We start from the raw sequence: 14,236 nt of genomic DNA, 5'->3' as shown, positions 1-14,236 counted from the left end.
AGGCTGCTATGTATTTCCTTTCAACTGCAAATTCTCCGCTTCCCAAATATGGAAAACAAAGCAAACTACCTCTTAACTAGTCTAGCACACACATAGTAAAATCAACAGGACACGGAAATCTCTTCTTTCTGTATGAATTTCACTATGTATGTCCTAAACACAAAGAATATGCATGTATAAGAAAAACATCAGGCCCGAAATTCTGTTCACTATGTGCATGCTAGACTGTATCATCAAAGAGTCACAGTTTGTAAGTGACACATTAATTTCAAACTTATAGAGAATACTTGTCAACAAACCATTACCTCTGGCAGTAATCATAAATATTCACCTCTAATAAACAAGAAGACACATTAAGAAGATTTAAATATTTTTTATTACAACAAACATAAAGAGCAGTGACACAACAAATTTTTATGCTCCACAAGTGATATAGAGACCACAAAGAATCACAAAACACTCAACTCAAACACCTTTTAAAATAACACGTTTTTATCAACATAAAAAAAATGAAAAAGCTGCAGCTTTAGAGACTGGTCATACAAATAAAGTACATCAACTACAGAACTTTCACTATTAAGCCTGTGATATAAAGCTGAACTTCGTTATGGTACTGGACTTCTTTCCTCATTCCACACCTCATACATTCTTTAAACAATATTGGATGTTAATTTTTTATTCAATGACTAAGTAAGACCATGAGAAGTGAAAAATATTTTCAAATTTACTTCTTCTTCTTGGAAGAAACACTTGCAGCAGCCACAGGTGGAGCGTACATACTTTGAGATATCCGGTTGATATAGTAGAGAGCCACTGCTGAAAAAATGAAGCTGCAAAAAAACAAACAAAAACAATAATAATACTAATAATAATGATAATAATAACAATAACAAAATTGATTGAAAAAACAAAAATAATGGAACTGAATATAGGCAGACATCAAAATCACATTTTTACCTCGATCAGGACGTGGTATCCCGGTTACAGCAGAATCTTCTTTATTTGTTTCTTCTCATCTTTATCTTCTTTTTTTTTCTAGCATCTTAGTCTCATAGAGGTTGACTAAACATAATTTGCAAAGCATGGGTAATAATAATAAAGATTGCATTAAAATATATATATATATATATATATATATATATATATTATATACATATATCACATACTCATGCTCCACAGAGTCCACAGTATGCCCTGTGCACTGTACAAATATTCGTAATTGAATAGTAACCAGTTGGAAAAAGGAACACACATAGTTCTGGAAGTAGATCTAGTGTTTAAGTCGCACTCCAGGTCTCGCCACCCCATCAGGAGACAATGTGAAGGAGTGGTTTCAGACCAAATCATTAACTGAATCATCACCAAGTGACCAATGTGCACCCAGCTCTCCCTCTTCCTCCTTGCGCACACAAATCATGACACATTATAAAATGTATACACAACCAATACAATGTTGTTTTGTTTTAAATTTATTTGCTTTTTTCCGCACTTTTGTCTCTTTGTTTAAAGATTTTGTTGGTGCTTCGATCACTGTTATAGCCCAGCATGTCGGTCCGAATGCTTGCTATAAAAGAACTATTTCAGGATACATTATAATGAGAGATTGGACTAGGAGATTAATTGTAAGCCTGCTATACCTGAATTTCTATTCTAAACAAGACTGTTACAAGCAGGGCCCACTGTAGAAGAAGCACACCTCACTAGATCCTCACCTACCCTCAACAATTTATCTTTGAAAAATCAGTTCATAGATTAGCAAAAAATATTGCCAGACTGAATGAGGTTTTACTAATGCAGACTGACATCCTTTCAGAACCAAGGCTTAAAAACACCTGAAAAGGTGAAAAATTCCTAGGCAAAACAAAAGGAGGAAAAAAAAATTCATACAGAACAGCATGAGGCATGAGGTACACTTAACAAAAGCCCCATGCTTGTAGGGCCTCTGTTGAATATCGTTTAAGCTACTACAGAAATTCAAAAAACAAAACATGGTTAACACAAATCTCTATGGCCTCCTAAAACATTGATAAAAAAAAAAAAAAGGTCTCCACAGATGTTCTAAAGTATTTCAATGAAAATAAAAAGCCTTGCTGAAGATAACAAGATATTGATTGATTATTGGCAAGGTACGATACTGTTTAACTTTCTTTACTTAGGAAATGTGAGCATGACCACCTGTGCATACATAATTTTGATTGTTAATTGTATATCTCTTACATAATGTTTCTACAGTACTTACCATGTTGTGACACAAACTCTGTGAACAAGGGCAGATGAAAACATGGCAAGGAAGAGGCAGGCAATAACTGGGGACAAAAATAATACAAATCATAGTAAATTACTCCATATTTCTAAGTTTCCAGTCAAAGCTTAGGATCCTATAAACACCAAAGTTCATGAAGTTTCAAACTGCTAACATAAACAAAAATAAAGATACAGGTGGCAAAAAGTGAGATAACAAAGGAAAAGATCATAATTATTAAACCCTCTTCTAATCAGCCATTTGCATCGATAGTGACAAAGATGTGAAAAAAGGAAATAAAAATATTTAATACATTGAAAGTGGTGGAAAAAAAAAAGAAGATTATTTTGCAGACTTTTTTGAGGCACTGTGAACATAAAAACTACAAATGGTCCATATCTCCACAGAACACTGCAGACAAGTAGGCAGGCTGTATCATCTAACTCTTTCATTTTTCACCTTCTAAAGACTGCAACAGCAGACAGTGCCCAATGCCCTAAAAAATCTCCATCCCATCACCTACGAACTGCTCTCCCTACAAAATTCATAGAGGACAATGGCCACACAACTCACTTATGGTTGAAAACTTGTCGACTTTATAGCAAGAGTTGGGTTATCAACAATACAAACACGTGTGACATAGGCACAACACACTTTTGAAACAAGGAGAAACAAAGAAAAAAACTACGTGGAAGTAATATGCACTTAATATGTTTAGGAAAAATATTGTATACTGGTATGCTTAGACTAGACACTGCCTGACCTTCTGACCTGAGAAAATAACCTGCAAAACCAGCAATACTCACCTTCAGGGAACAATCGAGTCTGAAAGCCTTTTCCGAAGAGGAACACCTCCATGTTGCTCACAAACTTGATTCCTGTTAAGGACTAAATCATCAAAATAAAAGCTCATGACAATATACACAGCAGTGAAACTCAAATACCCCCCCACCCCCCATTTTTTTAAATCATTAAAATCAGTAAAATGCACCTCATATTCAATGAGTACCTAAATGAGTAAACTAAGAATACTAAGATTCACTGAAGTCAGATTGAACAGTCCTGATTAATATGGCTTCACACATTTTTTCCCACAAAGCACCTTGTCTACTCTATTCTAAGGTACTATGAGTTGCCCTACCTGCGGATTATTGTGCTGTACACTACAAACAATCATTCTATGCGACCAATCAGAGGGTGTGAATTGTCAACAGAAGAAAGGTCATACATTTTCTGCCTGGCTATTGTATACAGTATTTGACATTGATTTGCATAATGGGTTGAGGGCGAGTCGGTGAAATCAATTATCTGTCATGTTTTGTCTAAACAATCATTAGCAATAGGCCCTCCTATCTGTCAGTTATATTCATATGATATGCACTTGAGGAAAACGAGCTTCTCACAGCCGGTGTCTTGGAAGCCTCTTGTCCACTGTAGTACAACTGTATTAGTTTCGTTCAACGTTAGTCTAGCCCTAGTGTGGGACAAGTTCGGTACAGCAGTGAAGAGACAAAAATGACTCGTCAGTTGGCAGATGCTTTGGGTTAAGAGGTAAAGCATGTTGTTTGATTGAACAAAGCAACCTTCGATCTCATTGACATTATTATATATAGAAACTCGAATCATGAAGTGAAAGCCCTTTTTGTTTTCTAATCTTCTCAGAACTTACAGAATGTCAGCATTGTATCTGACACAGATATGATATATTCTACCTTTTCTCCTCCATATCAGAGCATCCATCAACGGCATCACGAGTAGATAAAACAATCTAAAAATATGTATTCAAATACCAAAAAAGGATACAGTGAGAAGGGTTATGAACAAAAGTGAGCCCATAAATCCTCCAGCAATGGTGAAATATTCAGTTGATGAAATGATCTCCTTGAAGATCTGCATCAGAGCAAACAACGTGATGGTAAGAAGCAGGGAGACCGCTGCAGAAGCTCCTGTTGGCAATGCTGAAGAGACAAAAAAAATCCCCATAAATAAGAAAATGTGTGAAACCTTCCATCATGGTGTTTAAAGAGAGACTTTATTGGCTATTGGCTTGACTGGCGAAAACAAAAGATTCCTACGGGATGCATCCCAAGCCTTTGATCTTAACTGTACACATCGAAGCTGATTGTTTAAAATTGTAAACTTGATCCAGTTTTTTTTTTCTCTCATTGGCCTGGGCCGGCACCCACAACACCTAGGCACAAGAATTGTTTAACATCTTGTCAAACTAATGTTGGCCTTATTCCTAGTATGTTTTTCTGAGGCAAAGTGTTACTGAGCGACTAGGGCTCAGAGCACAGAGGGTATTAAAAGTTAGCTGCCCGTGATGTAGTGACGAAGACCGTCCGTAGCTCACTTTTCCTAACAATTACGCCCGGAAGGTGGAGATGGGTAGGGGTAGCTGGACGGTAAATTAAGTAAATAAATCTATTTTTAATCGGAATAAGGGGTTGGGTGTTATGATTGTATTTTTGTAAAATTGAAATGTTTTTTTTTAAAGTTTAAAAACCTTAACGATTCTCCCAAATTCATAATCATAGGCAGCCGGCTTTCTCTCGCATATTTTCATTTTCATCCATTTTCATGGAGCTTTTCTGACCAGAAAATCTGAAAAAGAAATTCTTGGCTTTATTTCCATTTTCCCCATAGAGTGGGAACCCTCTCTCATTTTGTGTAAAAACAAGCACATTTGAAAGGTTTTTGATAGAAAAATATCAAAACAGAAATCTTGTTTCCGGGTTTTATAAATCCTTTCGAGTTCCTCATGTATACGAGAGTCAATTTGTTCAAATTTCATTGGAGGAATATCTAAAGCTACAAACTTTACGTATTTCGAACAAGATGTAGGCTACGCCTCAGTTTCAAACCAATGCAGACGGTTCTAGAAGTGGCCAGTAATTGAATTGAAATGCACACAAACACAAGCAGATCTACGCACACACATGTCGGCTACAGAAATACACAATCCACTGTATGCTCAGTGTGTGTAGATTAACCCTTAAAACCCTGAGTTAATTTTGTTCATACCTCCCTAGAATCCATATGACCTTATGCAGTTGCGAGCGCCGTTAAACCTCTACAAATTAAGTCTGAATAGCCTCCTGTGGCCTGAGGGGGGGCTGTGCGAGTCGTCGTTCCTACCTGATCAGCTACACTGTTCATAAATTTTATACATGTATTGAAAATATTGAAATCTATCGAGTCAGATCAACAAGATTTTTAGGTATTATTATTGATGAAAGGTGTGATTGGCAAGATCATATTAGTTCTGTTGAAAATGAATTAGCTAAATAGAAATGTACGGAACTGTAATTTTGCTAAAAGCTCAACCCTTACTTTCAAATTTATAAAGCCTTATAAATCCGGCCACCTCACGGGAACAATAATTTCCATACCTTGCAAGAGGTTCCCAGCATGACTAATCCGAGCCATGCTGCGAAAATATTTTCTAAAAAGAAGATTGCTACTTCTGGTTTTCGGACCGCTTTTCCTGCGAATACCTCTTGACGACCCTTTTGTCAAGTATGTTAAATCCAGTCCATCCGTTGGCTAAGATTGCCCATCCGATTCAAATTCAAGGTGAGTCCTATTAATAGGTCTGGGAACACCCCGAGAACCATTATTTTAGGACCATTGCACTACATTTAGAGTATTCTCATTTTAAACGTATCCAAAGTGGGGTGGCAATTTGAATTGGGAGTTTTGAAAATTACACAACACGGCTGGATTTGCCGAGCGGGGCCGAAGTTGAGCCGAATCCCCAACAGGTGGCCGGATTTTCCGACTCGAGTACGGGCCGGGGTCGTCATCACAATTGTTTCTGAAAGTGGCTGATCCAACTTTCACATGTAAAAGAAGTTGGGTTGTTTAAAATTAAAAATATCGAAGTGACTATTTCTCCGAAAGCTCAGGAAAATAAACCTGATCTCTATTTCTCCGAATGGCTTCCGTTTTCGAGATTTTTTGGTTATTTGGGAGAGTTCGGCTTCATCTTTCATGCTGCCATTCTGCGAAGACTGGGAGGAAGCATTTTTTGCATCAAATTAAATTTCTAGAGCTAGAGATTTTTAGTTGTCGGAATATTCAGATACTTAAATTGTAGTTGAGGCAACGTTCCCAGACCATACTTCATTTGAAAATACCTTCAAAAGGTACTGCGAGAAAACAAGACTGCTCAACTTCGGCAGTTTGCTTTTAGTCACCCCTAAAGCAAAGATTAAAAAAAAAAAAAAATCCCCCCAAGGGCCCCCCACGTTCACGCCTTACACACACACATACACACTCACGCATACTCACATGCGGGCCACTCCATTCGCAAATTTATCAAAAAATCTCGAGAACGGAAACCGTTCTGGGAAATAGTTCAAGTTTATTTTATCGAGCCTTCGGAGAAATAGAGCTGGCCTAAAAACATACCGGATGAGGCAAAAAGAGTAGCGAAACAAAGCACAGCAAGCCAAGGAGATGTCGAGCATGAATTTGTCCTCTACAGTTTTCTTAGACGGCCACGGTGTGCCGACCCCATTCTAGTAGTAGATCTAGAATCTAACATAACAATTTTGGAGAGAGATCTAGATCCGATGTCATTTTGTAATTGGGGGGTGACGAGATGACCGTGTGACAAAGTAACCTGTTACCCTGGCTAGCAAACTGCCCCAACCAGACCCGATCCCCCAAATGAGCACCCCATATTACATCCATGCATTGGAGCTTCTTGTGTCCAAATAGCGACAGGAGGCTATTCGGACTCGCTTCCAGAGAATCTCTGCTAATTACCAAAAACATATTAGCTTGTTTTCAGGCTTTACATCTAGATCTCTAGGTAGATCTAGACATTTAATAGATCTAAGCTGACACCTAGACAAGACTTTTTACATCCAAGAACAGCCAAAAATAATTATAAATTAAGTACTTTAACTCTTGTCCTGCATCTGTGCTGAGATGCGAATCTTATCAGCAACCGATTACGTCGGACATTCCGGGCAGGCCGCTGGGGTCACTCAGTGTGTACTGTTGGTGTACAGCGCGCGCGCCGGGAAACATGTGTTTTCGCCATGAACATTGTGGGAGTGTGTTAATCGATGATGAAAATAATGCTCTATCTTTCATAGCTTTCTATTTATAAAGTGTCACACCCCCTCTCACAAGCTGATAAGACAGTACGAGTAGTTACGCCCGTTCGAATAACCTTTCTAGATATGCTCTTGTTGTTATGAATGACCTGAGGTTCGAAAGGGGTTAATATAGGTCAATTTCCGAATGTTTTGCACTCAAATTGTTCTTTGTACCTGCACAATGCCTCAATGGTATTCAAACCTATCAAACAAGCTCATTTTTTATCAGGTAGTATCATTTCATACAAAATCAAGCTCATTTGAAAGATTTCGTAGAAAAGTGGGAGTCTTGTTTCCTGACTATCCTTTCGAGCTCCTCATGCCTCATGTATAAAAGTGGGTCAATTTCTTCTATAATTTCATTAGATGAACATCTAGAGCTACCAACTTGGCGTATTTTGAATGCGACGTATGACGTATGCCTCGATTACGAACCAACGCAGGCGGTTCTAGAAGAAGGCCACAAACGCACACAAACTCAAGCAGACTGACGGACACACTTGACCTGCCCTGCGTGAATGGGGATCCGACGCGGGACCCGAATTTCACGTGAGATGATGCTCGGCCTGGGACCAGAACGCAGGCGAGGTGCTGAAATAGGCTTATCGGGCGACAAAAACCCGGCCCCCGCAGGACGAGGGTTAATTACAGTTCATCATTCATCACTGTGTATGTTCATGACATGGTCGGTAATGAACTTGACTGTCTTGACTGGACCGCTCTCCCCCTCCGTGAAGAATAAAATTTCTATTGTAAATCTATAAATTTAATAGCAAACCACTGTTTCTAAATATCTAAATAAACGGCTATTCTCCAAGTATTTACCCATGACAACTGTTTTGAACCCGTTGAGGCCTTTCAAACTGCTCGACTTTTATGAAAATAGCAAATTGGAGTTGCTTCTCTGCTGCCTGCAAGATTGTTGTAGCCCACTGTATACGTGTTGCTTGCTTCCGCCGGCAAGGGGGGCGTTGCGTAGTTTCAAAAACACACGTAACTTAATCTGTATTTTTCTGTCTTGATCCTGTAAGCTTTCTACATAACTGTAAAATGTAGAGTCAAATAATCTAGCTTGAAAAATGTATTTATTAGCAGTGAAATTGCTTTTTGATTAAAATGTAAAATCTTATTCCACGATGTCTTTTTTTTTGTAAAACATTTCCAGGAATGCTCCCCTCTTCTTTTACAAAGGCCAAGGGGAAGTACTGTAAAATTATGTAGGTATGGAAACAGGAATAGTAGCCTCCCTCTTTAAAGTTTGTGCTTGAAATCAGACTTATTTTGGGTGCAGTGATAGATTAAACAGGCTTAATCCAGGCAACGGTAGAATGTCGATTGCAAACCCACGGGGTATCATCAAGCCGCCCCGTTGCTCACCAGATGATTTGCAGACAGTAGAAACTCACCCATGGTTACTCTCCTCATTGCCCATGAATGCATCCGAGAGACTGAGGATGAGTAACTTGGTTTACTACGGTCACTATCCCCGGATTCCTGAAGCAAGAACAGGTCAGCCCTATAAAAATGTGAGTACTGGTGCATCATAGGCTATACTGAAGCACCCTGGTTGGCTTCCGTTGATCGTTAGGCAGAAAGACCATCACATATTACATTTTTAAGCCCCCCCCCCCCCACACACACACACACTCTCACACACACACACACACACACACACACACACACACACACACACACACACACACACACACACACACGTTACACACACACACACACACACACACACACACACACACACACACAGACGCACACATGCATGCTTGCCCGCTGGAACACATACGCACGCACACACACACACACACACACACACACACACACACACACACACACACACACACACACACACACACATACATACAAACACACAAACACACAAGCGGGAGAAACAGAAACAAAGTCAAGGAAAGAGAGAAAAAAAGGGGGGGGGGATAGAGGTGGAAGGAGGGTGGGAGACAGTGAGGGTGAAAGACCATGGCATTTTTTCTTGAATGACTAGTCTTAACCAGTGGTCGATCTTGTAGCACGACTGTCAGCTGTCATAGGCTATCAGTCGGTCCCAGACTGGTTGAAGCTTTTATTCTTTTCAATTTTCTCTCATAATTTTGCCCGTAATAATATTACTATGAAATCTTTACCGACGTAACAGACACATTTCCTGACCAAAAACAGATCAGATGAAATCTTGCACGTTTCGAACTTACAAACATACACACCAGGAACAGGAATTCGAACATTACATACTAGGCCCCATATTATGAGTTACCTGCCTTTTAAAGTTTCAGACAAAGAAAAGGATTGAAAAATCTATACGAATACCAATGTTGATAATACGCTGCGTTGTATTTCAAAAGGGAGCGTCTTCAAATGTTCGAAAAACCGGAATGTGCGTCCTCAGTGAGTTAATATGCTACAGGCTCAGTACCAGCCAAAAATAGGCTTTTGCTTAGAAGAAGGGTACGGATTGGTGGCACAACAATAAGCTTACGAAGGTATCTCGTAGCACAGGTCTGTTCTTTCGTGCATTATTGATAGATGTCACGGACATAAATTCCTTTTTTGGAACCTTGCTCCTGTTTCATAATTTCGGCTTTATTTGAAAGGGCGGGGGGGGGGGGGGGGGGGGGGGGGGGTTTTTTTTAAGAAAGATAGAAACACAAGAAAAGGCAGAGTGCGGTGCGACGCCTATTTCCCGTTTTATTCTGTGTCTACGTTTTCCTTTTTTTCTTTTTCCTTTTTCTTTTTTCTTGCTAGAACTGGCAGTTCAGGGATCACGCCTGTGACCGCGGAGTTCATCCCGACTTCGTGGACCTCCGCGGAGGACCGTCCAACGTGCACAATGTGGCGACCGGATATAACCCTCTTCCTGCCCCTCACCCTGAACTGTTCCGTGGGCATGCTACAATAGACAAACGCAAGTTATTATACAAAATCACCCTTTGTGCGCGTCCTTGTCGTTTTGTGTGAAGTGTGCCACTTGTTATAACGTAAAAGGATTTTTTTCCTTTGCTTTGTAGAAACAGATTTACGAAAAAAAAATACCGAGGGAAACATTCATGCTCAGGCTAACAGACACCACACTCTCTTCCGCCTCACTGCAAATGTGCACGGGTGGGAATTAAGGTAATTCCTTGCAAATTCGCTTTCGCATATTGACATCACTTTATTTACTTTATCTATTTGTCTAGAAGAAGGGGCACCAAGGATGACCGGGCAACCACTTTTCTCGACTCTTCTCTATTTTCAGACTTTCGAAGGGCTTCACTCAATTTTAAACCTGTCCATTCCGCTCTGCTGTCTTCCTCTTTTTCTGTCTGCCTTTCCTTACTCCTCTTTGCACAGTACCTTCTAGGATCATCTTTGCAAGTCCTGTGCATCTTGTTATGTGCCATATCAATCCAGTTTGCGTTTTTTCACAGTGGTGAGATCTTCATAGGGCCCAATAGCATGTCTGATTCTGTTCCTCACTGCCTCACTTGTTCCATGATTTCAGTAGGAAATGCCCAACAGTCTTCGAAAGCATCTCATGTCTGTACCTTGTATATTTCTTTCTAACTCTGCTGTAAGGGTCTATGTCTCACAAGCGTACAGGAAGATTGAAATGACCATGAAATGTATGAGTCTGATTTTGGAACTGAATGCAATACTCCAGTCTTTCTATTTGGCCTTTAACTTCGACAATGTACCAAATGTTTGGGCAATCTTGGACAATATTTCTTGTTTTGATCTTTCATCCATCTGTCACCACTGAACCTTAGTTTGTGAAGCTCTGAACAGTCTCTATTTTTTTTGCCACTAATTATAATGTCTGAGCTGATGTCTTTGGTGTTGTCGGTTATGAGGTTAGTCTTTTCTTTATGGATCTCTATGCCATACTGTACTGTTGATGTCTTGTCCAGATGATTGGCTAACTTCCTACACTCCTACACATACACACATACGAAAACACACACACACATACACAAACAAACAAACACACAACTACAAACATTATACCTCTCACCCCCCCCCCCCCCACACACACGCATGCACGCACGCACGCACGCACGCACGCACGCACGCACGCACGCACGCACGCACGCACGCACGCACGCACGCACACACATATACAGGCACACTCATTCCCACGCACAGACACTAGTAACGTACTTACTTTACTTTACTTTTTTCCGCTTGTACCGGTGGGTGTCGCGGGGAGACACAGGCGTCTGTCTGCAGCAAGGCGAGTGGCCTGTAGGAGGGACAACCCGTGAGCTCTGAGGGGGTCTGCCAGATTCATTCCATTACTAGTAACGAATTATTATAAACTATAAACACAAACCCATACATAATAACATTGGACCTATAACTAATTATTACATGTATTCATTTCTTACCTTTCAGTGGCTTACATTAGGAAAAAAGCTGAGGACCACAGGATATGGCAAGCGTGGTGGGAGAAGTTTGGAGAACGCTATCATTACCAGCAAGCGATCAGGGAGTGAGCAATGACATCATTCGACCATGGCAGGATTATCTTGGGAAAAAAGAGTTGCTGACATAGCAGATGTTTTCAGTTGTCTGGTAGATAATGTTTGTGTTCTTGAGAACTAACAAAATATGCATCCATGTAGATGTAAATACATAATATTTAAGGCTTGCAAGTAATAATGTGGTAAATCATGACAAGGATGTTGTTAGTTAGGCTTCTGGTGCTTTTGTGATATTTACTGCTAGACTGTACTAAGAGATGGAATCTTCTATAAAAGGATCGGAGAACGTTTTGATTCCCCCCCTCCCTCCCCCCCCCCCTCTCTCTCTCTCTCTCTCTCTCTCTCTCTCTCTCTCTCTCTCTCTCTCTCTCTCTCTCTCTCTCTTTCTGTCTCTGTCTCTCTCTGTCTCTGTCTCTCTCTTTGTCTCTCTCTCTGTCTCTCTCTGTATCTCTCTGTCTCTCTGTCTCTCTATCTCTCTGTCTCTTTGTCTCTGTCTCTCTCTTTCTCTCTCTCCTTCACACACACACACACACATACACACACACACGCACACACACAAACACACACACACGCGCGCTTGCATCTTATTGTACATATAGATGTATATACACATACAATACTATCCCTATGTATATTAAACCAATGGTGACAGGAATCTAGTACGCGTCTCCTTTTCTGTCCTTATGAAGAATGGCGAAAATAAAAGAAAATGATCATTAAGAAGTTGTCTTTTTTTTTCTCCCCCCAAAATTTCTTGGAAAATAACCCTCACATTTTCTATCTAAAAGTGTGGTCCTTTTTAAACGTGTATATTCAGGTTGAGGATACTTTTTTTTGTAAATGTTTTACGGCGCTCGCAACTGCATAAGACAATATGGGCGCGTGGTACACATTAAACATTTTCAGTTGGTTGGAAATTTTGAATTTTGCCCGGGTGGCGGCCGAAACCAATTCTTATCGATTTTGGACCACCAAGGAATCTGTAACGTGCGCAACGTGCTCACGGGACCCTCTAAATTTTTCACCTTTACCCGAGAAGGCTAGGTGTTGGATCAGAGGTGTGGCTGAAAGACAGCATGGCAGTATGAAGGAGCCAAGGAGTAGCAGTAGAAAGGCTGCAGTAAGAGCCAGGAGCTCAGAGGAGGGGGCCAAAGGAGGTGAGGGGGTGGGGGCAGAAAGTGGAGTCGAAAGCAGACGACAGAATATTGTTAGAGAGCAGGAAAGGAGTGAGGAAACAATTTTAGAGAAGAATATAATTTTATTCTGTCACTGTACGAATTCGAACCCGGGACCTATCGAATGAGAGGCGAACGAACACCATATTGTAATTCCCCAGGAATGATCAAAACGTGAAACAAAGGGTAAAAAAAAGAAAGAAGATAATTCACTCGGTGCATACCATCCTTCCTCATGGATTTATCTAAAAAACCGATTGCTTGCAATGTGTTTGTAAATCTTGTATGTCTCGCAGCGGCAAGATCCAAGAAAAATTCGGAGATAGTTCCCAAAAAGGGACACTTTTATGTTATAGAAGCACGCACCAATCATTATGCCATGTTTTGTCTTCTTAACAAAGAGAATTTTTTTGTAGTATAGGTGTTTTTACGTCTCAATCGACACAATTTAGATTATTTAGGAGGCATGCTCCCGACTCTGCCTGTCAGGGCCTACTAGGGCTGAGAGGGATACAGCATCCGCGCAGAAAAACTGGGACACTCGATGCAAGTTTTCCCTTCACTCGGGAATCGAACTCGGATCTACTGCGTGCGACAGCGGATCGCCTAACCGCTACTCAACAGTACAGACTTTATTAGTATTATTAGATCTTTGGGCATTGCGTGCATCAACATTGGCAGTTATGACAGGAATACTTCCGAGTTCATCGCACTCTCCGGGCTGCACCCACTACATCGGTTGCAACGGTGGCCTACTCAAAGTTTCAAAATAGTTCGCCCATGTACTTACGTCATTTTGGACCCCTCTCCACGTCCACGTCCTCATACTCTCTTCACGTTCAAGTGGATGAAATTTGACGTGTTTCTATCTACATTGATGTTTACTTTTTTTCGAAAAATCCCTCAAGTTCAAGCAAACAAAAAAACCCAAAAAAACAAAGAAAGACAATTCATCCCAACCCCCGTCCTTGAAAATAAAATAAATAAGTAAATAAATATGTAACTTAAAAAAAATAAAAAATGAATAAATAAAACAAACACCCCACTCAAATAAAGCAAACACCATGAAACTCTGAAAGTGCTACCCTGGGAGATACTGTGTTGTAAATCTAGCTGTAATAATAAAGCAAGCATGAGTAAGATCATCTAAATAATAATATTCATAGTGTGAGTCATCTTGAGAGCGGAGTCATTTCACATTAATAATAATAATAATAATAA

At 40.2% G+C, this 14,236-nt stretch overlaps 2 protein-coding genes across 2 annotated transcripts; one reads left to right on the top strand and one right to left on the bottom strand.

The window, feature by feature from the left end:
* Window positions 1–357: 357 nt before the first annotated feature.
* LOC101849142 (keratinocyte-associated protein 2) lies at window positions 358–8,318 on the bottom strand. The gene is made up of 5 exons (XM_005104117.3): window positions 8,179–8,318; window positions 4,046–4,200; window positions 3,049–3,112; window positions 2,240–2,306; window positions 358–830 (listed from the first exon to the last, which is right to left on the bottom strand). Exons 1-5 carry the CDS (start codon window positions 8,180–8,182, stop codon window positions 725–727), a joined length of 396 nt encoding a protein of 131 aa, XP_005104174.1. The 5' UTR covers window positions 8,183–8,318; the 3' UTR covers window positions 358–724.
* Window positions 8,319–8,521: 203 nt separating this feature from the next.
* On the top strand, window positions 8,522–12,143 carry LOC101849387. Its single transcript, XM_005104118.3, has 3 exons — window positions 8,522–8,879; window positions 10,123–10,282; window positions 11,752–12,143. Exons 1-3 carry the CDS (start codon window positions 8,682–8,684, stop codon window positions 11,850–11,852), a joined length of 459 nt encoding a protein of 152 aa, XP_005104175.1. The 5' UTR covers window positions 8,522–8,681; the 3' UTR covers window positions 11,853–12,143.
* The last annotated feature ends 2,093 nt before the right edge of the window (window positions 12,144–14,236 follow it).

Source organism: Aplysia californica, unplaced genomic scaffold (genome assembly GCF_000002075.1).
Source record: "Aplysia californica isolate F4 #8 unplaced genomic scaffold, AplCal3.0 scaffold00405, whole genome shotgun sequence".
Lineage (NCBI taxonomy): Eukaryota > Metazoa > Mollusca > Gastropoda > Aplysiida > Aplysiidae > Aplysia > Aplysia californica.
Note: the sequence above shows the minus strand (reverse complement) of the source record. Positions and strands in the feature narration are given on the sequence as shown.

Excerpts from the sequence above, each read along its gene's own strand:
- LOC101849142 (XM_005104117.3), bottom strand. Across the intron at positions 3,113-4,045 it reads TGTTCATAACCCTTCTCACT|TTTGTGAGCAACATGGAGGT; the intron begins GTATCCTTTTTT and ends ACAGGAATCAAG. Across the intron at positions 831-2,239 it reads AGAGTTTGTGTCACAACATG|CTTCATTTTTTCAGCAGTGG; the intron begins GTAAGTACTGTA and ends GTTTTTTTGCAG.
- LOC101849387 (XM_005104118.3), top strand. The coding sequence starts at position 8,682 with ATGTCGATTGCAAACCCACGGGGTATCATCAAGCCGCCCCGTTGCTCA. Across the intron at positions 8,880-10,122 it reads CAGGTCAGCCCTATAAAAAT|AACTGGCAGTTCAGGGATCA; the intron begins GTGAGTACTGGT and ends TTTTCTTGCTAG. Across the intron at positions 10,283-11,751 it reads GCATGCTACAATAGACAAAC|TGGCTTACATTAGGAAAAAA; the intron begins GCAAGTTATTAT and ends CTTACCTTTCAG.